The following is a 25,854-nucleotide window of genomic DNA, read 5'->3' on the forward strand; positions in this document are numbered from 1 at the left end:
GAGAATCACCTCCATCACCTCACGCACCAACACGGCGAAGAGCCTGCCGAAAGACGAACACTTCCGAAAAGAACTTCTCCCGCGTCTCTGCGGCGTTGGTGAGGTTCGACAGTGCCTCACGCACGCCCGCCTGCTTCTGCTCCGGGTACGCCGCCACCAGCTGCTCCACGAAGGCGTACCAAAACGGGGGGTGCGCTTCAAATATCGGATACGCCACTCCACTGCTCGCGCTCACGGCGCGATCCTGAAACACAATGATGTTCATCGCTGTCGCAATGAGGAGCTGCCATAAATCCTCGTGTGGTGCAAGCAGCCCTGCGAGCTGCTCACGCACCTCACGTGTAAACCGCGGCGGTCGGCTGTTTGTAACAGGCCGTCCGCCGTGCAGCGGCAGCGCCAGATGCGTCACGTAAAAGCCCTGTGTCGACGGGGTCGGCGGCGGGGTGCCGCTGCTGCACGACATGTCCGCCTGCTGCAAGGGCGTGAACACAATTGCCTTCACCTCGCGGACGAGCCCCGCCACGAACGCGAGGAAACTTAGCCCATGCAGCAGCGTCCCAGACGGTGTGTCTACGTCCTCGCAGATCATCACAACAATGCCTACAAGTGAGAGCAACTCATCGCCAGTGAGGTGCCGCAGTGGGAAGTACAGATTCTCTTCTGTGAGGGAGCGCAGCAGGTCGAGGGCGGAGGCAGCGAACTTCGCGTGCTCCTTAAACGCATTCGGTCCCACCCGCGAGAGATTGCGTATAAGCTCCACAATGGTACTTTCGAACATGTCGTCATTGTAGTACAGCATCGCCCCGAATGGGACAAACGAGCCCTGTACACATCGCTTTAAGATATTCATGGAAAGCATCCACGGCTTCAACGTCTTGTCATAGTCCAGCGAAGACCCATTGTGTGCTGCAATGCGTTCCGCAGAGAAACTCTTCTCCCCAACCTTCGCAATGAGACCACAAATGTGTTTGAATAGCATCAGGCCAACAGCACTGTTGCTATTCGAAGGCACATGCAGCCGCCCGCACCGCCCAGGCGTCACGAGCTCGCAGAGGAAACGCATCAGAGCGTTCACTACCACCGGTGAATCCGAAGCCACATCCAACACCATCAGAAACATACGGAAACGCGCACAGAACCAATCAACAAAGTCACCAAAAACAGGCTCGTCTTCATTCAGCGCCTGGCACGCACCGCGGAGATCTCGGAGCCAACCAGCGACAAAGCTTGGGTTCGTCACCTCACTATTTACAGTCTGCTGCATGTTTATCTCAACGTTATGGAGGTATGACTCCATCATCTCACGCGTGCATGGCGATGTCTTGCGTAGGAACCACAGTGCCCTCATCACGTTGGTGCGAAGCTTGTAGGTTTGTTCCGACCGTGCAAGCGGGAGCTCCGCGGTGGGTGGGAGATCGAAGGACAAATCACGCAGCAGCGATGGCGGTGCGTCGTGGCACGCGTCGCTGATCAAGTCCGCTGACGCTCGAATGATCTCCGCCGCATCCGCATCATCGGCGCCGCGCAACAAATTGTGCCCAACATTGTCAAGCGCGAATTGAAACAGCCGCACTCGGTTCTGAAAAACGTTGACGATGACCGCAGAGAGGTTGCTGTGACGCGTGCCGCCCAGCATCAGCTGTACACCGGTGAGGAAGTGGAGCACACCGCGCTCGACAAAGCTGCCGAACATGGCAGGGTCGCCGTCGCGGCGCAGCCGGTGTGTGGCGCAGCCGGTGACGTACGCAAAGACATGTGACGATGGTTCCACGCCGTTGTCTTCCATATTGAACAGCACGAGCCGCACAATGCTGCCGGCGAGGTAAAAGAGCCACCCCGTCGCGAGCGGGGAGGAGAGGATCGACATGCCGACGCTCTGGTTGAGGTACGTCGCGAGGTTGTTAAGGCACGTGGGGGGGTCCAGCAGGCACACCGTGGCGTACGCGTCCGACTGCGAGAGCACTGCCTCCATGAGGTTGGCACCACCCTCATCATCGCCAAGCGACAGCGTGCACGGACTGCCCGCCTCGGAGCCGCGGACGCGGGCCTCGAGAAAGGACTGCAGCAGCTGCGCTGCCACGTCCTCAATGTCGCGTGGGGTCTGGTCCACGAATGAGCGCCGCTTTGACGTCGTCAGGGCAGACCAGAAAGACATCACGGTGGTGGACGTCCCAAAGCAACCCTCCTGTCCGAACGGAACAGACAGCACCCCTGTGGATAGCATCTGAAGTGCACTGACCCACCGCTCGAAGGAGGCCAATGCCCGCAACTCTCGATAGCCAAACGATAGGAGAATCCGCCGACACGCCTCGATTAGGAGTTCAATATATCGCGGGATCTTCAGGCGACCATCCTGCAGCATCGCCACATCCGTCAGCACATCCAGTGTGTACTGCAAGTACTGTACACGCTCCTCTGCTGAATCGAAGAAGGTGCGGTGAACGCCGCAGATACCGGTGAGGCCTGCGAGGAGATCCGCACAGTGTGGGTACGGCAGCGCCGCATGTTGCCCCCAAAGCGTGTGTAAGTTCTGCTCATTCAGCAAAGTGGACTTCCAGGTGGAAGGGAATTGAACAAAGGGCAACTCCTCCGTCTCATCTACCATAATCGCTCGGAAGTCGAAGCATAGACAGTTCTCCACAAGCTTCACAACCTCCGCAACGTGCGGGGAGTTCGCTGTTGTCACCTCTAGGTGTTTCAATGCCGCCATGAATACATTAAGAAGTGACTTTTCTTTGAAGTTGCTGCTGCAGTGACGATGTGCTACAAACGTGAGGTAAGTCTGGGACTTGCTGGAGTCATACTTGGAGAACTCCACAACCATTGTGTTGAGCAGCATCAGGCTGAGCAAACGCAGAGAGGAGCCCTCAGGCTGCTGCAGCAGCAGCTCGAGCGGAAAGTCCACGGCGTTTTCTAAAAAAGGCTCGGTCTCAAAAGCAAGCTTCGTTAGCTTCGCATATGCCGTAAGAAGACTCATCAAGACATGCTTTGGCGCGCCATTGTCGTAGACACGCTTGAGGCATCCACCACAATGAACCACTATCAGATCGCGCTTCTGCTCATCACTCAGCCACTTCCGAGTAGATTTAAACCACAACACGATACTCTGTGCAATAAACAGGAGGGTGTACTGGTTGCTTGACTTCTGAAGAATCGCGTAGAACAAGGCGCTATCGGTGTCTCCCTTGCTGATCACATCCAGTGATGCCTGTGCCTGTTGTCGGACCAGTGGATCCGGGCTGGCGTACATCTGCTCCGCGAGCCGGTCAACCTCGTCGACGCCACTACTATCCATCGTTGCAGCTTGTCACGCAATACCAGGCCAAGTCGTTTCCGTGCGCTGCTCTAGAGCAAACGTATGCGAGTATGTAATGTAATGTATGGCTGTGTGGTCCCTTTGTCTGTGATTATTTGACTGTGTGGTTCCGAGTCCTTTTTGTTTTGGTTTTCGCTTTCTCTGGTGCGTGCGGACGTCCGTGTATATGTCGATTGTGATTATTCCTTCTTGTTTTTTTTCTTGTAGACGTTTGTCTATTCTTGTCAAAAACGGGATTTCGTGTTTAAAATTTTTTTTCTTTGTGTGTGTGTGTTATCGTGGTTGGTGTCCTAGCAATCGCTATTTTAGGTTTCCCTTTCGGTTTCTGGCGAATCCTAACCTGCGCGGCGGGTGCATTACGCAGCAGCAGCAGCAGCAACAGCAACAGCAACAGCAACAGCAACAGCAACAGCAACAGCAACAACAACGGGAGTGCAAAAGATGCATCGGCCACACAAGACGCAAAGGGGACAGATACACCAACAGCATCACCACGAGCCCATCAACAGACAAAGCTAGATGCAAAAAGGGGGAGGGAGGGAAACCACCAGACACATGCCCCACTCACACAATGCTGCTGCGTGCGGTGGCGGTGAAGGGCTCAATACTGCTACGTATCTGCTCTCGGAACGCACGAGAATACGCCAGCGACGGCTCCTCCGCCATTGTCTCTGGCGTTGGTGCAGCTCTGAGATTCTCCGTGTACGCTGACGGCAGCAACGACTGCGTGTCGTGCTGCGCGCCGGCGTGCCACTGCTGCAGCATTTGCGCATGCATGCGCGGGGTGCGGAAGGGGTTGCAGAGCGCCGCCGAGGCCACCTCGTAGGTGGAGCGGCACAGCGGCAGCACTGCATCGAGTGGGGCATCGCCTACGATGGCCAAAATGGTGCGGATGCCGGAGGCGGACTGAAAGCCGTACGAAGTGAACATGTGGCAGCGCATCAGTTTGCCGAGGAAGCGGACGTCCGCACCGGCGGAGACGCGCACCAGCGTCTTTGCAACGCCGGGGCCCCCCTGCTGCTGCTGTGAGCCACCCTGTTGCTGCCGCTTTCGCACAATGTCGTCGCAGCGGTCCAGCGAGGAGAAGAGCAGGAAGTGGAGCCTCACCACGTCGTCCTCGCCAACGCGGAGGTTCGCGCACGTCGCGGCCTCCGCGTTGTCGAGCACCTCGCGCGGCGACGTGAAAGTGCGCATGATGAGTGGGGCGCCGCCGCGGCCGAAGAGCGCCAGCGCCGCCACAGCCCACTTGGGGCAGTCCAACTCCGCCATTCTGCCACGCCGCTCTCTACCTTGCAGCACCACAGCACACAAACGCACAGAGAGTCAGGCGGGGAATGGAGAAAAAAAAAAACTGCGGAGACAGAAATCTGAGTTCGATGGGGGAATTCCACGAACGTTATAAACGGACACACCCCGTCAGTTCCCGCACCCCGCTATCAAATTATCAGTCACGAGAAGAGAAACAATAGTAGTAGTGGTAGTAGTAGTAGTAGTAGTAGCAGCAGCAACAAACAGACACAGGCACAATCATCACTGAGGCGCTGCAGAACGCGTCCTCCAACAAACCCCGTGCCCAAAGCTGTGGAGCCGCCACCACAGGCCAGGTGCTGCTCTGAAGACATCCCCGCAGGAGGTACACGTTGTTGCATATCACCCAACGTCCAAGATGGCATATACACAAAAAGAGAGAGAAAGAGAATTCTCTCATCAAACTTAGCGAATCCGACGCGTAGGAATGCGCTTACAAAGCTCAGCTCGTCAATATCATCATTCTCTCTCAACCACGCGAGAGATTCTCAGAGAGTTGTGGCAACAGCAATGCGGTCTGCATCGGCAAGAGAGAAAGATGGTGTGAGAGCCTAGCAGTAGGGCGAGATGGTGGCTGGCACGACGGCAGCTCCCCGCGTGTGCACAACGGATGAAAAAAGTACAACGGCAAGTCACATGAAACGGAAGGAGAGCAGCAGAGAGAAGCAAAAAAAAAAAACCAAAAGGGGCACGAGACTCTTTAACAAATTCAGAGTCAACGCGTGCATGAGCCTGCTGCAGCAACAGGGCGGCTGTCGAGATGCCGCAGGTGCAGAAGGCTGCCGGCACTCACATTGCTGCAGACACAAAATACAGAGAAGTGACGAAGAGCCAGCATACCACAATACTCCACAGCACAACTGGGGAAACGCATCACTTGGTCTGCAACAGAGACTGTGGCTATTTGTTCAGCGCAGTAGCAGCACGAGATGCTCTGGGTAAAGCACCATCCAGCCTCGTCAGCTGCGCCGCCACGCACCTTCTCTTTCCACGCAAGTCAATGAAAGGATAGCCGACATCACACAGAGGAAGGGAGAAGGATGTAAGGGTGCGGTGCGTGGGAAAGGAACCGATAAAACAAAACTACAGTCATTCCGTTCCTTTGGGACAACCAGATGTTTGTGGTGCCTCCAACCAAAATCAACGTTGCATCATCGGGTGGATGAAACGGTGTAGAGTGAACAAGGCAGATGCGAACGCCACCAGTCGCGCATTCAGTCCACAGAAGCAGCAGTCAAGGCTGTGGTGTTGATATCGCGCCCACAACAGTTCTGGGAAGAACAGCATGATCAAAGTGTGATGAGAGAAGGCATAAGGGAAAAAAATAGGTACTTCTTAGGGTGTCTTGCCACAGAAAGAGGGCAATCTCGCGGACCTTTGACACCCAGCACAACCGACACAATGGACTCGTCGACGGGGTAACACGGTACCGCTGCGGTGCGCAAGGCCACATCAATCTCAGCTAAGAACACCACACAATAACAGCAGCAGGAGGAAGAGGAAGAGGGAGGGAGATAGTGGTTTTGTAAATAGAGCATACTATACTCTGTCACGTGTGAAGACCTTTTCTCTCGTGATTATCTCCTTTTTTTTCTTACCCACCGCGACACACATATACTCAATTCTGTTTTTTTTTGTATTTTTATCAGTAACTCATGCGTGCGCATCCATCCTACTGTGTGGGCCTTAAACCACGTGTGAGAGTTGGGAATCCCTTCGGCTGTACCTTGGCGTTGTTGATCTCCAGCACGTCACCCATCTTCTGGTACTCAAAGCGGCGGCTCTTCTTCCCGTAGGTGTCACGCAGCTGTTCGAGCATCTTCTTCGCCGCCTCCTCGCGATGCCAACGGTTAGTCAGCGTGAAGGTGTGTGCGATACTGTCAAGATCGCCTGTCGGCACCTGATCCACGTACGGGTCAGCGTAGAATCCCTCCCACTTCATCTGATCCTCCGCCTCGGCTTCAGAGTTAAACGTCACAGCGTGTGCCAGTGGACGTTCCACTGAGAGCGTGTCCACACGGTGGCTGCTGGATGCAAGGTACTCCTCCATGTGCGGGTTCGTCCGCTTGTACATGTCGCGAAGATGGCCACGTGATGCGTCATTGTCGTCTTCCTTCACCTCCTTTTCATCTTCAACCATTAACTCCTGGTCGTGTTGCTTCTGCCACTGACGCTCAGCCTCCTGTCGCTGCATGGCGCTCGCCTCCAGCAGCTCCTCACGCTTTCGGCTTTTGGCCTCGTGCTGGACCTCTTCAACGTAGCGAACAAAGGCGTCACCATTGAAGTTGTATGGGAGCGCTATCATCCCCTTGGCCCAGTCGACATCCACCTCAGGGGCAAGAACAAATGTCATATCCTTCCAGTCCCACGGCGCCAGCGAAGAGCCTATGCGGAAGAGCTCCTTTGCCCACTCCAGGCGCTGAGCGTAAGTGCAGTCGTTGTTAAAGGCGTCGATGCCACCGGGCTCCGCCATGGCTCGGAACTCCTTCAGGTGCCACATCGTCGCCTCCAGCATTTGCTTCGAGATTTGGTAAAGACGCTTCTGAAGAGACAGCTTCGGTTGTATCTTCTTGAGCCAGGGGCGCAACTCATCAGCAGTGAGCTCGCAGCTAATGATCACAACACCATTGGCTCGCATCGCGTGCCGCATCCCCACCTCTATCGTAAGATTCGTGAGCCCGTACCCACGAAGAAGCTCCATGTTGCGGTGGAGTAAATTTAGCACCACCACCGCATCTTTGTGGCTGCAAGATATCATCACATCATCCAGCTCAAGCTCTGTGGATAGTTCGGAAATAAGCTGTTCCATGGCTGTAGCGAATCGCGTGGCAGCCTCGCGACAGCTCGAGATTGCTTTATCATTCTGCGCGAGGAAACTAAGGAGCTGGTCAGGGGTGAAGTCCCACGGAATCGTTAGCGTTCCGCTAACCTCGCCGATATTGAACTCGTTCGATACAATGAGTGGCATTGACTCCCACACGGGGTACCGCAGCTCACCGAGGTGCTGGCGAAGTGTGTGCAACGCAGCGGCAGACTGCAGCGGAGACAGCGCCCGTGAAAAGAGCACCTGATCTGCCTCCATCAGTTCCTCCAGTGTCGGGGCGGGGGTGATGCTCCACTGCAGCGACATGCTCTCTGTCGCCTCGTCAAGGAGCGACTTCGGCTTCTCCTCGCGGCGGCGGTGCGGCCCAGCGCGGCGTCGCAGTGGCTTCACCTCGGCGCGCTCCGCTGTTGCGTCCTCCGCGGCGGAAAGGGAATCCGTCACGGCGTCAATGCAAGACGCACGGCGCAGCAAATCACGTAAAAATTTGTTCACCGCCCGTTCCGCCGCCCCACGATGAGCGTCGCTCGGCGCGAAGTTCTCCGGCAACTCGAAGGTGGACTCAATCACCGAAGATGACGGTGGCTCCTGCAGCCCACGACGCGCAAAGGAAGAGGCCGTCTTAGTGGTAGTGTTAGTGTTACTGTTCTGTGAATTGTCTCTTGACCCATTATCCCCACTTTCATCGTCCGGCTTCTTGTAGAACGTCAGCGTGAAGGACGTTGCCGGTGGTGGGCGCAGCACACCAGTCTTGAAGGCCTTCGCCCAGCTCAACAGCTCGTTGAGGCGGGCCACGGAGTTCTCGTTTACCACCTGTTGGGTCCGGTTGTGGTGGAAGAAGTCCGGGTGCACCTTCAAGAAGAAGGAGTGAAGGGCCTTCTTGTACATTTCCTGCTGCAGACATATGTGTTCATATGTGTGCGTGTTACACGAAAGAAGAAGAAGAGTGATGAAGCGGATAGGTAGCAAAAAGCCCAAAACGAAGGATTCTGTTGTGCAGGAGTTACGCAGCAGGGAAGCACCGCATCGCGTTGTCGGTTGCGCGGCGTGGGATTGCGCCCCAGACAAAGGGTTGGAGAAGAGTGGGAATAAACAAAGGAGAAGGACAAAAATGGTACAGTGATCTTCTCTCGTTCCGCCTCGCACAACTTAGAAAAGAAGGAGGAGGGGGCAAAAAAAAAAAAAAAAAAGAAACTCTCGCCGGCCGTAGATGCCACGCAAACCGACTAGAACTCAAGCTTTCCATACTGCCACAGATCACCATTGTATGTGAATGTATGTATGTATGTGTGTATGTCTGTGCAATACCTCATTCTCTTCTCTATGTGGCCGGCATCGCGGGAAGGGGACGCGCTACCGTCTGCCGGTTCTGCTGCGTTATGGTCCGCCGAATCATACTCACGGCCCGCTCCTCGGCTGCACGAATCGCGGTGACCGTGCTGCGTGCCTTGGACGCACTACTCAGTCTCAGCTGGATCGACACCGCGCGGTGCAGCAACTCCGACGCGCTCGGCACCGTCGTGGCCGAGTCAACGCTGGCCGCCGGCGATGACGAGCTGCTGGCGATGCTGTTATTGTTGACAGGGCTCACCTGTGATGTGCGACTGCTGCGCGACAAGCGGTTGGACCTGGAGCCCGACAACACCTGCTCCTGCAGCTTGTGCACCAGCTCGGTGGAGGAGACGCCCAACTCGTCCGGTGCGTACTCGCGGTGGATGCGGATGTGTACGGTGTGAGAGCGACTGCCCATCGCCTGTTCGACGTCAGTGAAGCACTGCACACCGCAAGCTATGGGGTGCACTAGCACGAGTGACTTGTGTGAGGATACGCCGAAGGTGTGGCTCTTCACAAAATAGAACACAAGAAAGACGTCCCACTCCACGGCGATCGTGACGGACTGATTGCCCCATTTGCCTTTGCAGATGCGCAGCTTGTGGCGTTGTTGCCTGTCTAGCAGAATCGCGCCGTGGACCACCGCACTGTAGGCAAGAAACTGTAGGCGACGTAGCCGCTCCGCGAAGGCGCGGTCGATCGGATCAGCGGCGCTGGGGGCATTGTTTTCCAACGCGCCCGTTGGAGTGGGGATGCCGGCGACAACCGGTGTGGAGGAGCGGGAGTGGGACGTGTTGCATGTGGTCGTCATCGCCGTCTCTTTATTGAGACGCTGCTGCTGCTGCTGCTGCTCAGGCTGCACTTCATCAGTCGTTACAGGAAACTTGGCGAGCGAAGACAGTGCCGTATTTGGTCTGCGGTCTGATGCGTCTCCTTTCTCGTCCCCCTTCCCCGGCGTTGATGTAGCTGCTGGTGTTTGTGTCGCTGCTGCTGCTGCTGCTGCTGCTGCTTCTTCCCTCTCCACCTCAGCAGATTCAGAAGTATCACCACGAACAACATCACTTTCCGCGGCATCGCCGTTGTTTACGCTGTTGTCGTTGTTGTTGGTGTCCTCATTGGTGTCATCAACAGCTTGCGCAGTGGCGGGGGCAACGGCGCTCTCCACCGACGCCATGCTCGGCACCCCCAGCTCCCGCAACATGGCGGTCTCATCATTGTGGTAGTAGTGCACCAGCGTGTTGGCGGTACGGTAGCGGCCACGAACACGTGCGCACAGCTCCTCTGAGGCATGCTGCTGCAGGTACGTCTCCACGACGCGAACGGTGTCGTACGTCGTGTCGCTGTGAAGGAGCTCCCCAAAACGCGGCAGCATCGCCTTGTCATCGTCCGCGCTCTTCTGAAGACGCTCCGAGACTACGGACCGGCGCTCGTTGGTCGACACGTGTAGCTGCATGGTGGACGAGGAACCCTCCCACGCAAATGAGACGGACCCCACCGTGGGCGCTGCTCCACCGTCGTCGGTGTTGTTGTTGAGCGACGCGTCAGACGGTGGCTGTAGAAACGACAGCACATCTTCCTCGAGTAGTCGTCGAGCATCTGCACCAACGGCGTCTGCGCGGTGCAGTATCCCCCAGCCGCGGCACAAAAATCCGCCCTCGCGGTGGGGAAAGCAAAATACAAATGTCTTCATTCGTCCAGCCGACCGCCGCAACGGTCGGCCGCTGGTTTTTTCATCCCTCTCCTTCTCGTCAGTAGTAGTAGTAGTATTAGTAGTAGCAACAACAACAGCATCAGGTTGCACATGCAGAAATGCTGCGTCCTGTGGCGATGGGACTACATCCGTGTGCTTCACCGTCCCTATGGCCGTCGGCGCGGGAGAGAGCGTTGGTGCGTTGCTGCTGTACGGCGGTCCATGCCCATCAAGACCCTGCGCTGCGTCCTCTTCGCTGGGCATCCCCTCTTTTTGCTGCTGCTGCTGCTTCCCTTCCTCTTCTTCTAGCTCTTGTGCATGCTTCGCTTCCGATTGATCTGTATCGTGTGGCCCAGACTCGAGATCAAGGAGAGTAGACACGTCTTCGGCTTCAGGGGACACTACGCGAGGTGCCGCGGCAGAAGCATCACTCTTGGGTGTTGTAGCCACTGATCCCAATGTGGCCTCTGGTGATGCTGCAGCTTTAGATGCCCTCTCCATCCCTTCATCCCCAGCACGGTGCTTGTTGGTCTCCTCTTCAATGGCGGTCTCAATGAGAGTGCCTAACTCTTCAACCAACTCATCCTCCTTGTTGTGCTGTGCGTGCACCAATGTCTCTGCTGTTATCCCGTCGTAGTGTGCGGGCAGCAGGCCGTACGCCGCATCGAGGAGAGCTTGCACAGCTGCCACTGTGTCGTCGCCGGCCCGTTCCAACGCCTGTGAGAAGAGTGGAAAGGCATCACGTCCATCGTTGGTGTTTGCGTGTTGCCGCAGTCGCTCAGCCAGCGCCGAGCGGCGCTCATTCGTGGTGATCTGAAGCGTTGTGGCGCCTCCACCAGCGTCGTGGATGCAGTTCTCATAATCTTGCGACGATGGTGATGAGGCTGTTGGAATGAGCAGCGACACAGAACTCACCACCGTTCGCCCGCGCTGCGCTTCCGGTGGCTGTAAAAGAGCCCAAACCTCGCGCTCCAGGCACGCGCGCGCGTCTGCGCCGGTGGGATCGTCACGGTGCAGCAGCCGCCAGCCGCGGCAGAGCACGTGTCCCTCAGGGTGGTAGTACAACATGACAAAGCTGCGCACTCGGCGTCTCTTGGACTCCTCGAGTGGAGGCGGCTCTGTCTGACTGCGCTCGTCGCGGTCCACCGGCAACTGCAAGTCAACTGCCGTACCGTCATCATTGCCATCCCTCCCGTTTACCGGAGGCTGCTGTTGTTGTGACTGTGACTCTGGGGAGGAATGCCTTAACTCTTCTTTTGTTCCACTACCCGAGTGGGTTGCCCCAGCAACAACAACAGCAGCAGTCCCACTCTTCGTATGGGTGGCTTCGTTGTCTTGTTGCACCCCTGGCTGCTCTGCCTCTTCTAGGTATCCGCTCAACGGTTGTCGTCGCAGTCGACGGCGCCCTGTACCGTTCTTTTTCTTCTTCTGCTTGATGCTGGCTACATCTTGCTGAACCTCGCCTGCCACCTCCGCTGCAAGCACCATCGAGTCACTGTCATCCGACAGCAGCGGTGACATCTCGCTTGGCGTCTCTCCATCCATCGCAGCATTTGCCTCATGTGGGACCGCCATCTGTGCCAACGTTACAGCGTCACCCCCATTACCGCAAGAGTTCTGCCGCGTCGTTGTGTTCTCGTGATTCTGCTCGCCGTCCCTGTCATGGTCCTTTCTACTGTCAATTGAAGCAAAAAGACAACCAAAGTCAAACGCCAATGATGGAGACTTCATATCTCCGATCGAAGGAGCCGAAGTGCCCCGCCCCAGCTGCTGCTCCTCCCCCTGCTGTTGTTGCGGAGATGACCCAGCGTCGCAGCCTTCCCTTCGACTTCTTGCGCGTATGCTGGCGACAGTCATCGCCCACTTGCCGTCCCACGCCGCGGCGCTGACAGCCGGCTCGCTCTTGGCGTTTATGTCAACGGGTCGCCCGAGTGTGGGCGTAAAATTTGTCTCCATCGCGGGCGACAGAAGTGGTGCGCTGCTACGCGGTACTCCCCACACCTGGTTTGCTTGTTCTTGCTCTTGTTTTTGGTTGCGGTGTGTGTCTCGGTCAGACGAGTACGTCGGGTCGACCGCTCGTTGCAGAAATGACGGGGTTGCCTGCATTGAGGAGAGAAATCGCGCCGGCGTCTCCCGCGCGTGAATGGGACTGATGGCTACGGGTGGCTGCACGCCTCGCACAGGGGCTGCGAATGGCGATTGGAACGATGCACTCGCCGGGACCTCCACGAATGACTGGGCCACGTCACTCTGCACAAAGGGCGCCGCAGAACCGCCTGCCATGACGTGAAATGTCGGGAAGCACTCCTCCTCATCCCTCTCATCATCCTTCATCTTCTCTTCACCCCACCCTGGGATGTGCGTCCGCTGCGGCTGCGGCTGCTCGGGTGGCAGTGTGGACGCCGCCACCCCGTCACTGGCGAGGCTGAACGTGGCCGCTCCCGCAGCACCGAAGTGGACGCTCAGTGGCAGTGACGGCTGCACCCCGTTGTTGTGGCTGCACACGTGGTGCTCGTCACGTCGTCGCTGCACCGCCGCCTCCACCGCCTGTCGCAGCGCTGCGATGGCTTCGTGGTCCTCGCGGTGGATGCCGGCGTTACCCTGGAGCGCCAGCGCGGACATCACGGAGGGCGGTGACGGCCAGTCTAGGACAAAGGTATGCAAGAGCTGCACGCAGCCTTGAATCGTCAGCAGGTTGTCGGCCACATTCAGCACGACGAGGCGTGACAGCACGCCTGCCGCCGAGCCGCGCACCGCAATCGCGAGGCCCCGAACCGCCCGATCGGTGATGCCCGTGCCATTCAGGTGTAGCTCCTGCAGCCCCGTGAAAGCTGGAGGCATAGCGTTCTGGCGGCGCTGCGCGTTGAACGCGGCGTGTGTTACTAATTCGCAGAGAATGTTACCCACACATGCCTGCCGGCCAACCACGACGGACTGAAGCGCGAACTCTGCCTCGCCGTGCAGCTCCCGCTCCAGGCGCCAGCGCGCACGTGGATCACGCGGTGGCTGTCGCTCCTCCAGCAGGACGTCCAGCAGCAGCGAGGGTGGCACCTGCTGGCGGTCGAAACTCTCCGACACGTCTAGCACCAGCAACTGCGGGCAGCAGAAGAAGAGATTAAGAAAGAGTTCACGGCAGCCAATGGGAGTGCACAACTTGGAGAGTGGCACACCACAAAGGTTGACTGTCGACAACGTGCATGGATAGTGAAGTTCCTCGAAGCTGGAAAACCTGCTCGCGGTGGGGGAAGCACTTGGCTCTGCGGAGGACTCCTCTCGGCTGTCGTTCGCCAGCGAAGGAGGAGACCCATCATCGGCACATGACGGTTTGGGTGATATCAGCGACGGTGGAATAGCACCGTTACGCGCCAGCAGAACAGTTTCTAAACAGTACGCACGACTTGCACCGGCAAGCAGTGCTGATATCCCACGTGCGGATGACTGGCAATCTCGCACGTCCAAGAAGGAAATTCCCAAGTGAATCTGTGCATCCCCAATCTCGCTGCTCGACCCCTTCTCAGGACTGCTGCGCCCTATAGTCTTCGATATACCGAGAGATGATCCTGTCAGTATGGTGTGCTGCAGGCGGGCCTCACGACTGGCCCGTCTCTTCCTCTCCAAAAAATCTAGGTACTGCTGCACAAGTATCGGTGGGAACAAATGCGGCTCCTTGTTCAACAACGTTAGCTGCAGTTTGGCGAGGTATATCCCCAGCACCTGAAACCCGTAGTCCTGGAGAGGGTTCCCCAGCAGGTGCACCTCGTCCAGTGTGTCAGAAGCCCACAACAGCAGCTTCCCAAGCGGTGTGGCACTGCGGTACGTCAGGTGGTTCCCACTGAGGTCCAGAACCCTCAGCTGACGCAGGGCCCTTCGTTCCCTCGCTACCGTTGTTGCTGCTGCTGCTGCAGCAAAGTCGGCGACAAGACTACTTGATCGCGGCGCTGCAGACGCCAGAGTGGACGAAGTGGCGCGTGGTGCAGCTGGCGCTGTGGATCTTCGCGCTGTCGCCTCCTCGCCACGACGTGTGTGGCTCTTGCAACACTCACGGAGAAGCTCCGCCAGGCGCGCATCCGTGACGCCCATCCGTGTCAGTCTAAGGGAGCTCAAGCTCGCCATCGCCGGAAGCACCTCTTGGCAAAACCAGCTCCACTGCGCACTACTCATTTCCATCCCGCTGAGGTCGAGGCGGTGCACATGCGTAGCTGATGTCCGCCGCTTCACATGCACTCGCAGGCCCTCCCAGTCTGTCACCGGCATTGCCGCAAGCGATGCCGCACGCGCAGCCGCCTCTGCTGAAAGGGGTGAGATTGAAAATACTGAGCGATGTGGGAGCGCCGTACCACAACCAGCGGTAGTATCAGCGGCTGCAACAGGCGGCTCTGGGGCCGGTGTGAAGAAACTGGGACGAGGCTCCTCCTCGTCATCGTCATCGCCCTCGTTCTCGCCGATGCCGCTGCTGCTGCCGTATCCTGCGCCGCGACTACGGTGGCGCTCGCAAGGCCTGTTGCGCAACCAACGGGGCATGAATACCACAAGCAATGCACAGACGCCCTATATATTCCCCTCGCCTACACGCTCACTCACACACCCACGCACGCTGTGCACGTATGTAGTTCTGTCGGTCTTACCAGAGATGGATGAGGATAAGCGGCAACAGCAAGTTGCGGCCCCTCCTCTTCGTCCTACCTCCTTCACCCAGTCGAAACGTGTGGGAGGGAGTGTGCCTCCCTCTCGATGTCACTACACTGTATCCCTTAGAGGAACAGAGAGAGAGAGAGAGAACGCAACGAAAGGCAATAAAGAAAAGGAAAATGCGGCTAGACGCGGGCACAGGCGCGGACGTGCGGGTCATGTACGCTGCACGGTCAAGAACACACACACACAGAGACCCAACAAAAAAAAAACTGAAGACAATCCAACTTGTTGCAGCAGTTAAGAGAGACTCACCATTCTGTATTCCGAGTGTTTTTTTTTCTCTCGTACTTTCACCCCAGGCGTGAAATAAACCACGAATAACAGTCCTGAGGACTTGCCAATAGCAATGATAAAAAAAAAAAGAGGGGAGCAACAACGCCGCGTCACGTAGCACAGCTGACAAGCGTGGCACGAAAAGCGTAGGACACTCGTGGGAGTCAGGTGTCACACGCCTGCAGGAAAGCCACGCGGCGAAGGACTGACGATTAAGAGCACGGGCGCCAATCGCCACGCACTGTGGCGACAGCGCGCACAACGCTGCGCATCTCAGCCGGTGCCACACCAACCAGAGGTCACTGCCCACGAACGAAGATGTGCCGCCAAAGAATTCTTCTTCCATCTCTTCCGCGTGTCAGCTGCCGCCCACAGAAGAAATGCATCGCCGTGGTCAATTGCCTCGGTGCAGTCCGCAACGAGAATATCACTGGCGCGGAACGGAAAACAGTTCTTTCAACTGTAGTGATTTCTTCTTTGTTTTCCCTGCGTGCGAGGAAACAGCAGCTCCTCCTGCAGCAGGAATACCTTCTGTGCTCAGTGTGACTTCACAGGATGAAACTGGGCAGAAGGAAAGGTTATTATGTCTATGTGTTTGTGTCTGTGTGTGTGTGTGTGTGTGTGTGTGTCGTCTGAACAATTCAAGTCATGTTGGCTCTTTTTTTCTTTTCCTGCATACCGGACCAAAGAGGAAGAGGCGAAACAGCGCAGGAAAAGAAGGAGGGGTATCACGTTCCAGCAACCGTGCGAAGAGGAGCTATCGGCAGAGCCTCTCTAGCGTGTGCTACATAGCGAATACAAAGCGAGAAAGGAGAGGCTGTTGATCTCCCTGAAAGCGCCGCACTCCGCAGAGAAAGGGTGTTGTACATCCCACTGGAATCCTTCAGCACGAGAAACGCATGCGCAGCTTTGTTGGATAGGCTCGCCCCATTGTTTTATTTCCACTTTCCCTTTCTCTCTTGAGTTTGTCTCGTTACTGTTTGCCTGTTAGCGCGCCAGAAGGCCGTTTCGATCCTCATCAGGGTCACGAAGGAGGCACGGAGTGGCTTTGACGGAGAGCCGCGCGGTCAGGAGCAGTCAAACCAATTTCCCACGTATCCTCACCGCTGCCGCCTCTCTGCATCTCTCTCTCTCTCTCTCTCTCTCTCTCTCCCCTCGAACCCGCACGTTAACAATTTTGGGCTGACCCCATCTTGCCCACACACAGTCTCACAAGGATGTAGCATCGCTCATGTTTGTACCTTCTCCCCCGCCCTTCATCTTTCTTCACTTCTCTCTCTCTCTCTTTCTCGCTCGCCCGCTATCTCCCTCTGTGCATGCATGCGTGCGTGTGCAGGTGAGTGTTTGTGTCGTGTTTATTGTTTGGCTCGCTGCCGCTTCCACAAAATGTACGCCGTGGCAACAAAGCACAGAACGCTCCCCACCACTGGTGCCACCACCGCGAGTGTACTTGACGAACTCTGCAACGAGTTGTCACGCCGCCGCGGCTTCTTTTCCGTCCCAGTCCCGTTGGTGCCCAACGCACCGCGCTTCGCCTCGGAGAGGCCGCCATGTTTCGTGGCGTTCGCTGCTGCTGATTGTGGTAGTGGTGACTTTGTTGTTGTCTCGGCGTCCCCCTTCGCATCCGCTGTGTGGTGCTGAGAAGCACCCGCCTCACTTCTCTCGTCCACCCGTACGCGGCTGACTAACGGCAGCTCGTACCACAGCCGCGGGTCGTTGAACAGCACAAGCGGGGACGGCTTCTGCTCCAGCTCAAGTTGAGACGTCTGGATGAGAAACGTCGACGGCACACGGTGCAGGTCGCCAATGATGATGCGATAGTTCTCGATGGGCTGAAAGATCGCATCGAATGCGTCGAAGAGGGGGGCAAGATTCACGCGTCGACTCATTGCCTGAACAATCGACATGTTTTGCAGCGGCTCAAGCTCCTGCACGGCAAGCACCACCTCCGTGATGTCCTTCACGATGTCGTCCTCGTACATCGCCTCCGCGCGCATATTGGGGACCTCCTCGGGGCACAGGCTCAGCACCTCCTGTCGGTACTCCCTGCAGTTGACGTAACAGAACGGCACCGCATAGCGCTTCCACACCGGGCCGTAGCCAAGGCGGATATCCGTCGCCGACTTGAGCTGCTTCAGCACCTGCGCAAAGTCGTAGTGGAACTCCATCAAGTCACCAGGCGTGAGATCATGGAAGTGCCGCGGTCGATAATTCATCACCAGCGGCGCCACAACAAACTGCGCCACCGCTGTCTGCGGTTGCCCGCTCTTACCAAACCGCTGATCCACCTTGATGTGAGGAAGTGACGTCTTACACCGCTCGCGAAGTGGCGCCATAAACGGAGAGACGCTGTGGAGAAGGGCGTTCGCAAAGGCTTCAAAGGCGTTCTTTTGCGCGAACTCACGCTTCTGTTGCGCCTTTGTAGGCTTCTTCCACCGACGGTTACCTTTCGAGGTGAGCGGCGGGAGAAGTCGTCCGTGCTCGTCAAACTCAGGCTCAGCAGCTGCAACTGCAGGAGCAGAAACAGTTCCAACAGCATCGATGCTCGTCTCACCTCCGCCAGGGCTATTTTTCGTATGGGCATTGTTGACCTTTGGCTTTAGCGCCGTCGCCGCGTTGACCCACCTACCGCTCACTAGTGGACGCACCTCGTCGGCACCCGGCAGTGGAGGGTACTTATTTGCATCCACCGTTGCTGTTGCTGGTGCACTGGGAACCTTTCGAGGGGGTGTCTGTTCAATGCTGGGGTTAAAGGACTGTTTGGGGAAGCCACTCTGGCTGGTTTCCACTTTTTTTGTGAGGTCCATTTCACCGTCCATCTGTCGCTCGATCAGCTCCTTTGTGAGCGCCATAACACGCTCAAACTCCTCGGTCCAGTTCACGCCCTCCAGTACCCCGTCGACGGAAGCATCGGTAGACGCCCCTGCTTGGGTAAAGGATGGGTAATACGCCGGGGGCTCTGTGGTCATCAAGGGCTCTGCCTGCATTGGTAATGGGAACTGCTTTGTGGAGCTTGTGTCGTCGGCCACAGCAGCAGACGCCGCCGTTGTTCCTCCTTCAGCCGAGGCGCTTCCCTCCTCGGCACATGTCGATGCGGGCAGCATAAATGATGCAAGCTCATCCCTCGGCCGCCATTCCTGTGCATTCGCGTTCAACGGAGCAGACATCCCACCTAGAAGCGTTGAACTCTCGCTCCCAGGACGGCTCGTATCACGGTATAAATATATATATACCTCTGTGTAACAGTCTTGTTTCCTTTTGTCTTAATAATTTGGGGACGGCTGGTCACTCAACGCCCGTTCCGTTCCTCCACGCAGCACCTTACCCTTTTTTCTTTTGTCTTTCTGTTCTTCCAATTGCCTCTTTTGCTCAACCAGGAACTTTTGCGGTGTCCCTCAGCTTCCTCGTGGTGGCGGATGCTACTCCCACCCTGCCGATCAGTCGCAACGGGGGCAAGCGGTTAGTAAGGAAGAAGGGGACGGATGGAAGAGGTGATTGATGTGCGCGTGTCTGTTGTGTTTCCTCTTTGATGGGGGTGGGGCGGGCTCACGTGTGGCGGTGTGCGCCGCGAAGGCACGCGTGCAATGCGTCGGAAACCAAATAGAAAGGAGAGAGAGTGTGTGTATGTGTGTCAATGGCACAAAAGCCCAACGCGAGAAAAAAAAACGAGGTAAAACAGCGCTCTCAGCGTGCAGGCGGCACAACCGACGACGGCACCTGTAGCAATAGCAGAAAGGAAGATGATGTGTAAGAGCACAGCTTGCCGCACCGTCAAAGTAGCGATGCACAACGATGTAGACGGAGAAACGCATGGAAAGCAGCACGTGAACGTATTCGTTTCACCAACACGCACGCACAGACACACACACACATACACACACAAAAAAAAAAAATGCGCAGGCACAGCGAGATTCCACTGCTCTTTCTTCTCGCGCCCACTTAGTCGGGCAGAAAGAAACTCTGGAAGACGGCCGGCATGTAGTTGCCGTACTCCATCACGTGCGGCAGGTCGCGGTGCCAGCATGTTTTGAAGTGTAGCAGGAGTTGGTGGTGCAGTGTGAAGAAGCCAGCCTCAAAGTCACTTTCCTGTTCCCACGCATCGTCGGCACTCTTGTCGTCGCCGCCTTTGCAGCTGCTGCTACGCCGCTCAAGGACAGCTGCGCGCATGTCTCCCACGTGACGACCCGCTTCGTCGTCATTCTCGCCGCCACTCTTGACAGTGTCGTACAGAACCTCCAGCTGCGGCAGGTAGAACTTGTGGTCCTGCTGCAGCAACAGCTGTGCCGTGAACTGGATGGAGACGACAGCAAGGAGGTACCAGCAGTGCTCTCCCGCCGCAAGAATCTTTTTGTTGAAGGCCATCATCTCCAGGAAGTCACTGTTGTGCGTCTGGGCGAAGTGCAGCAGCTGCCGCAGCGCCAAAACACCACCGCCGCGCAGGTCAGTGGTGGGGTCCCGCCCCTGAAAACCAAGATCACCCCACTCGCTATTGTTGTGGGGCGCGAATGTCTCGGATGACTTTCCTGCTGCCGCCCACAACTCCTGTAGCATCCGTGCGTGGTCGGGGTTGGTGGCGTCAAATGGCGTGGCGCGCTCCTCCTCCAGCCGCGCCGCCTGCTCTGCGCAGTGGCGGAGTTGCTGCAACATCCGCCGCGCCCTTACGTTGCCGCTGTACTTCACCGGGGTGCCCGCGCTTGGGGCCGCTTCTGCTGGGTAGTGGTGCCGCAGGAACTTGAGGAGTGTTTCCTCAATCCGCACCCGCTTTGCATCCTTGCCGCGGAAGAAGCCAAGCAGCTCGCCCAGTGTCGCGATCTCGCCCTTGGCGATGTGGTCGATGGCTAACTTCGTCGCAAGCTCCGGCCGCTCACCAGCGTTGATGCCGCGCAGAACAGGCGGACAGCGGCGCCGGCGCGATGACGGCCCGCGCCGCCGGGACATGCAGTAAAGAAAGACAACAATGCCGCCCGCGCCGATGACGGCGGCCAGGATGCCGGTGTGGCCCTCTGGCGGAAAAATAGCTGAGGACATTCGTTTTGTTGTTGTTGCTGTTGTTGTTATCGTTGTGTTAATTGTTGTTATCGTTGTGTTTGTTGCTGTTCCCTTCGTTGTGGTGTATATATTTATATATATATATATATGTATTCGCTGGAAAAATGGAATTCCCCCTTTCTTGCCGCAGTGGCCACGGCAACTTCGTGGAGACGCACCTACAAAAAAAAAAGCGACTTTGGAGGGTGAAGTGAGGAAGAACAGGGATATCAGAGAGCATCAAACCCTCTTGTTGGTAGTGTATACGTGTGTAAGTGTATGTATGTGTGTGTGTGTGTGTTGCTGGTGATACTCTCATTGTTTTTTTTTTTTGTATTTCTTGTAGTTCACTTCATAGCCCTTGTGGGAGTATCAGTTAGCAGCTTCCCACCTCCGTTGCGCACTCCATCACTCAGCGCGAAATGACAGCACCCACGCCGGCGCCTCACTCATCCACGTCGTCTCCAGCAGAGCCGTGGAGAGAGACCCAGCAGACGCATCATGCTTTCCCCCAGCAGCAGCGTCTGTGCAAAGGCGAAAGAGCGGGAACGTCCGAAGCCCATCAAAGGGGCGCAGCAGCAACACGCAAGTCATGGTGCGCCACGGCGAAGAGTGTGGGGCGTACGGTGCTTGCCACATGCGCTCCAGTGCAGCGCAGAGCTCACGAACGGCAGGCTCCACAAATCCCAAGCCACAGCAGAACACCACCAAATGGCAAGGTGTGCTGTTGCTGTCGTGCTTGTCGCCACTCGCAGCACGCCCCAGCATGGCGTCCGCGACAGGACGGAATGTCTCGTTGGTGAGAAGCCCTGGAGCAAAGGCATCCGCCTCACCCAGCACGACACGTCCGTCGCCCGCACCATCGCTGGGTGGATTAACGACCCAACAGCAGTCCTGCTGCGGCTGCTCGACTCGGCCGCGCACAAGTGCGGCGCTGTGCGGCAGTGCGCGGCGGGCGATGCGCATCCGCGACGGCACGAGCTCGAGCCCCACGTGCGTCCAGCAGCAGCGGTACGGTGCGGCATCCCTCCACGCCAGCAGCGACCACTCGAACAAGAGTTTCCCCGTGCCGCTCCCCACGTCAATCGCCACGAGAGAGTGATGATAGCACTGACGCGCATTCCCACCCGTCGCCGCTGCCGCAGCCGCCTCTCTCTCAATACTCTCTGTGTCTTTTTCTCCCTCCTCTAGATGTGTTGGTCTGCCTCCACTCAGTGCAACGACGCCGGCCCGTGCGACGCACTGCATCACGACGTCGTGCAGCTGTCGGGTGCCCTTTGGCGTGAGCTCCCCGTAGAGTAGCGGGTTCCCATTTGCGTCTGCTTGCGATGCCGCAACATCAATGTCAAGAGGCGTCCCTCGGGAGGATCCGGCACGCTCAAGCGCCACTTTGTCGTCATCATGCAAGGTGTATCCATCCTCCAGCTCCCCATAGACCGCGTGAAGCTGCTGCTCAACGGCATCCACAAAGCCGGCTGTCTTGGGCACCTTGAGCGGCTTTGTGAGCAGCATCGACGCCAGCAGCTGCACATCTTTTGATCCTGTTGCAGCCTCCTCTTCCTTCACCTGCTGCCGCTGGTAGGCGATGTCGCCTGCACGCGTTGTGAGGGAAGCACAGGCGTCTGCATAGAGCGACAGCTTCATCTCGAACACAACCTCACACTTTGCCTGGGTTGCGCTGAACCAGACATCCATCGCGTCCCCGCTGCCGCCGCTGGTTCGTCTGCCATCCCACCGGCAGAAGCCCGCACACACGAAGAAGAAAACGGGAGAGAGGCAAAGGAAGATAAACTCCCTAGCAAAACAAAAATAAAGACACATTGTAAGACCTCGTCTTATTCCAACAGAGGTAGCATCGACACAGATGTCGGCGCCCTAACGCAATCAAACTGGAGTCCACGACGAGAAGTCTCCACACCTTCTCTCACAGCGGGAAGCCAAAAGTCAAAGCCATAGGAGTAACAAATACAAACTAGAAAAGCAACAGTAAAATAAATAACAGAAATAGGAAAAAAGAGTGAAAACATATCTGTATTATTGCGACGCGTTTTGTGGTTCCTCTTGCCACGTGTGCGTCAAACATCTGTGTCCCTTATTTCATTTCCTCACGCTCTCTTCCTCTGTGTGTGGGCTATCAGCCCTGGCGGTAGCGACGCTGAAACGCCTGAAACCTCGCAGAGGGAGCATCACCGGAGAGATTCACCGCATACCCACGCCGTCGCCCACCACCACCACCACGAGCGCGAGCAGTAGCAGTAGCAGCAGCAGTAGCAGCAGCAGAAGCAGCAGCAGAAGCAGCAGCAGCAGCAGCAGCAGCAGCGGCGGCGGCGGCGCTTCTTCCTGCTACTGCTGCATGTGGCCTGTCTCCTCCACGTGTAGCGGCGTACCGCGGCGGCGCTGCNCGCATACCCACGCCGTCGCCCACCACCACCACCACGAGCGCGAGCAGTAGCAGTAGCAGCAGCAGTAGCAGCAGCAGAAGCAGCAGCAGCAGCAGCAGCGGCGGCGGCGGCGGCGCTTCTTCCTGCTACTGCTGCATGTGGCCTGTCTCCTCCACGTGTAGCGGCGTACCGCGGCGGCGCTGCACCCACACCGCGCCAGAGTGGGTATCCATCGGCGCAGGCCGCATCGTGTTGTGTGGAAGGCCATGTGGGTGTCACATACGCCCCGGTGCGACTGCGATGCCTGTGGCCCAGCAGCGACGTGAGCGCCACAGCGGTCTCCGTTGGCGCTGCTAAACCCCCCGCTGCTGATGGAGCCGGTGCTCGGTAGTCTGTCACGCACGGTGGGTACGGCGTCGGAGCAAAGAAGGCTGCCTCGCCGTACGACTGTGCGGAAACCGATGTATTTCTGCCATCGTAGCCAGGCACCCAGTAACCGGTCGCACCACCCGCACCCGTTCCTGTATAAACAGGAGCGGGCGCATAGGCATCCCCACCTGGTCCCACAGAGTCATTGCCGTCGTCGAGGAAAGAGGACGCAAAGCCATCGTATGGCAGCACCGTCACCGGCTCTTCCAGCCACGCAGATGGCGCCTGCGGTGCGTTAGGCGCCGGGCTGGGCGATGCAAAGGGCGTGCGGCGGTACAAAGACCCGTCCGGCATGTCGGGGTGCAGGTCGCAGCACGTCAGCCGCGAAAGAGCGCCGCCGCTCGTCTCATCTTCCTCCCTCTGGCTGAGGTGCTGCAGATAATATTGTGGCTCCTGCTGCAAGCCCTCAGTGGGCACAGACAGCTGCCAGAAAGAACCCCGTGGTGGGCTCCATGCTGTGACGTCAACGAACGGCCCAGCAGCGTTGCCTGCCCCAGAAACAAGACATGGCGGCGTACACGACGGCTCTGCTGCGGCCTCTGCAACAGGTGTTGCACCACCGCTAGGAAGGAAAACCCCTCCGCCGCCCGATTCCCTCGCAGTTGTTGCAGTCTGCTCGCCGCACTCGTAGCTGCAATTAGGATATGCACCATCCCTATATAGCAGTGCGCTGTCACCAGTAGGATACGGCCCCGTTGTCACGGCGCACGGTACCTCTACCACGTCGCTGTCCAGGAGTCCCGGCGACTCTCGCCGCTGTGGCGTTGCAGCTGCGGCGGCCTTAACAGACCACCGCAGCGCCATACAATCCACGCCGCGGCTGCCATCTTCTGTTGTCGTTGAATCAGAAGAAACAGACATTCGCTTCTTCCTGTTACTGCTGCTTCTAGGCGACGAAGGCGGTGAATCGCCGCGTCTCTCCTGTGTTGCCGATGCCGATGCCGAGGCGGCTATGCGGCTTCGGCGTCGTGTGAGCGACTCTTCCTCAATGCTGCCCTCCTGGTGGAGCGGAGGCCGCGAGCCCCGGCCATGTGATGACAGAACTTGCTGGGGGTAACTGTTGCTGTTGTGATCATTGAAGGTGCGGCTGTCATATGAAGCAGTGGGGTGCTGCCTAAATGTTGCACGTGCCTTGCTACCCCCTGTCCAGCGGAGCATCTCACAAAACCGGTGACAGCACTGTACTCGCCGTCGCCTCCTCTCTTGAAGGACTTATCTTCGGTACGCATGGAATACAGTGTGTGTGTGTGTGTGTGTGACGGGAAGAGAGAGAGAGAGAGGGGGGGAGGGGAGAGATGGGTAAAGCAGCAGAGGTATCGCGTGCAGCGCAACTCAGCTGCTGCCGCACAGTGTGTGTGAGAAGGAGAGAGAGAGAGAGAGAGTAATGGCAAAGAGTAAAGATGGGGTGCCAAACACGAGCGATAACGTCGGTGTTCGCCCCGCGCTACTCTATCATCCATTTGTCAGCGTAGAGAACCCCAACCTCGGCGCAGCGTCACACAGACCAACGGTAAGAAAGCTGGGCTCTGCCGCCAGCAGGACACCTGATGGGGCGGCGGTGCCAACAACGGAGGGTTGTGGCAGGCGACACATTTGAGCCACTTCACTGAGGATGCAGAGAGTCACTTCAACAAAACATGTNTGCCAACAACGGAGGGTTGTGGCAGGCGACACATTTGAGCCACTTCACTGAGGATGCAGAGAGTCACTTCAACAAAACATGTCACCTTCGCCAAACACGTCACGCTGGCTGAACTTACCTCGGCCCAGTGCCCGTTCGGAGGCCACCACGGCAGATCGCCCACCCCCGCCCACGCCCCGAGAGGGGAAACAATGAGGCTCCTAATCGCAGATCAGCGTCATGCGTCCTTTCCCCATTTTTTTTTCCCCAGCAACAGCCATCAAATAGCAACAAACACAACAAAAAGAAAAAAAAACAGAGGGGAGAAAGGTGAATGCTCTCACACACGCCAGACGATGGACAGGGGCAGCACAGGCACACCACCACCATCACCACCAGCGAGGGCAATGCAAGGGGCTGACGGAATAAAAAAGGGAGAAAGAGGGCACACATGTCACGCACTTCGTCTGTACATCCCACCCGCCCGAATACGCGAAGACAAAGGAAAGTAATCGCCATGCGGTGCACGCCACGCGCCCATGGATGCAAACATGTCCTCCTACAGTTTCTTTCATCCCGTCACTGTCCTTCTTCAATGTCGATGTCTGCCGCTGTTTTTTTTTTCTTTTCCTTTTGTTATTTGTTTTTTTTTTTGGTTTGTTTGTTTGTTTGCAGGGGAGAGAGAGAGAAAGAAGGGGGGGTTTCGTTTTCGTCTTTTCCTTGTATTGCCTCCTTCAGGTTCCCCCGCATTGCTGACAGCCCGCCGTCGGCCCTCGCCACCCGCCCCCGGTTGCATCCACGCGCCCCGAAGAAAAGCCGCAGCCGCGCTGAGAGGGATGCCCGGGAGACGAAGCAAGCAGGGCGCACGGTGAATGGATAAGAAAAGCGACAGAAAACCACGCAGTCACAATCTAGTCGAAGCCAATGAAAGGAAAAACACTAAAAGCAAGGGAAAAAAAAAAA

General features: G+C 57.2%; 8 protein-coding genes across 8 annotated transcripts; all 8 read right to left on the minus strand.

Annotated features, from left to right (window-relative positions):
* Positions 1-19: 19 nt before the first annotated feature.
* On the minus strand, positions 20-3,295 carry DQ04_01691000 (hypothetical protein; the record flags this gene model as incomplete). Its single annotated transcript, XM_009311025.1, has 1 exon — positions 20-3,295. The coding sequence occupies one exon, from the start codon at positions 3,293-3,295 to the stop codon at positions 20-22; it is 3,276 nt and encodes a 1,091-aa protein (XP_009309300.1).
* Positions 3,296-3,880: 585 nt separating this feature from the next.
* DQ04_01691010 (hypothetical protein) lies at positions 3,881-4,585 on the minus strand (the record flags this gene model as incomplete). The annotated part of the gene is made up of 1 exon (XM_009311026.1): positions 3,881-4,585. One exon carries the CDS (start codon positions 4,583-4,585, stop codon positions 3,881-3,883), a length of 705 nt encoding a protein of 234 aa, XP_009309301.1.
* A 1,711-nt stretch (positions 4,586-6,296) lies between these two features.
* Positions 6,297-8,333, minus strand: DQ04_01691020 (hypothetical protein; the record flags this gene model as incomplete). The annotated part of the gene is made up of 1 exon (XM_009311027.1): positions 6,297-8,333. One exon carries the CDS (start codon positions 8,331-8,333, stop codon positions 6,297-6,299), a length of 2,037 nt encoding a protein of 678 aa, XP_009309302.1.
* Positions 8,334-8,766: 433 nt separating this feature from the next.
* DQ04_01691030 (hypothetical protein) lies at positions 8,767-14,988 on the minus strand (the record flags this gene model as incomplete). The annotated part of the gene is made up of 1 exon (XM_009311028.1): positions 8,767-14,988. One exon carries the CDS (start codon positions 14,986-14,988, stop codon positions 8,767-8,769), a length of 6,222 nt encoding a protein of 2,073 aa, XP_009309303.1.
* Positions 14,989-16,787: 1,799 nt separating this feature from the next.
* DQ04_01691040 (putative transmembrane transport protein) lies at positions 16,788-18,599 on the minus strand (the record flags this gene model as incomplete). Its single annotated transcript, XM_009311029.1, has 1 exon — positions 16,788-18,599. The coding sequence occupies one exon, from the start codon at positions 18,597-18,599 to the stop codon at positions 16,788-16,790; it is 1,812 nt and encodes a 603-aa protein (XP_009309304.1).
* Positions 18,600-19,371: 772 nt separating this feature from the next.
* DQ04_01691050 (engulfment and cell motility ELM family protein) lies at positions 19,372-20,460 on the minus strand (the record flags this gene model as incomplete). Its single annotated transcript, XM_009311030.1, has 1 exon — positions 19,372-20,460. One exon carries the CDS (start codon positions 20,458-20,460, stop codon positions 19,372-19,374), a length of 1,089 nt encoding a protein of 362 aa, XP_009309305.1.
* Positions 20,461-20,868: 408 nt separating this feature from the next.
* Positions 20,869-22,155, minus strand: DQ04_01691060 (hypothetical protein; the record flags this gene model as incomplete). Its single annotated transcript, XM_009311031.1, has 1 exon — positions 20,869-22,155. One exon carries the CDS (start codon positions 22,153-22,155, stop codon positions 20,869-20,871), a length of 1,287 nt encoding a protein of 428 aa, XP_009309306.1.
* Positions 22,156-22,646: 491 nt separating this feature from the next.
* Positions 22,647-24,428, minus strand: DQ04_01691070 (hypothetical protein; the record flags this gene model as incomplete). The annotated part of the gene is made up of 1 exon (XM_009311032.1): positions 22,647-24,428. One exon carries the CDS (start codon positions 24,426-24,428, stop codon positions 22,647-22,649), a length of 1,782 nt encoding a protein of 593 aa, XP_009309307.1.
* Positions 24,429-25,854: the final 1,426 nt, after the last annotated feature.

The sequence above is a fragment of the Trypanosoma grayi genome (assembly GCF_000691245.1).
Source record: "Trypanosoma grayi strain ANR4 Tgr_169_V1, whole genome shotgun sequence".
Classification (NCBI taxonomy): domain Eukaryota; phylum Euglenozoa; class Kinetoplastea; order Trypanosomatida; family Trypanosomatidae; genus Trypanosoma; species Trypanosoma grayi.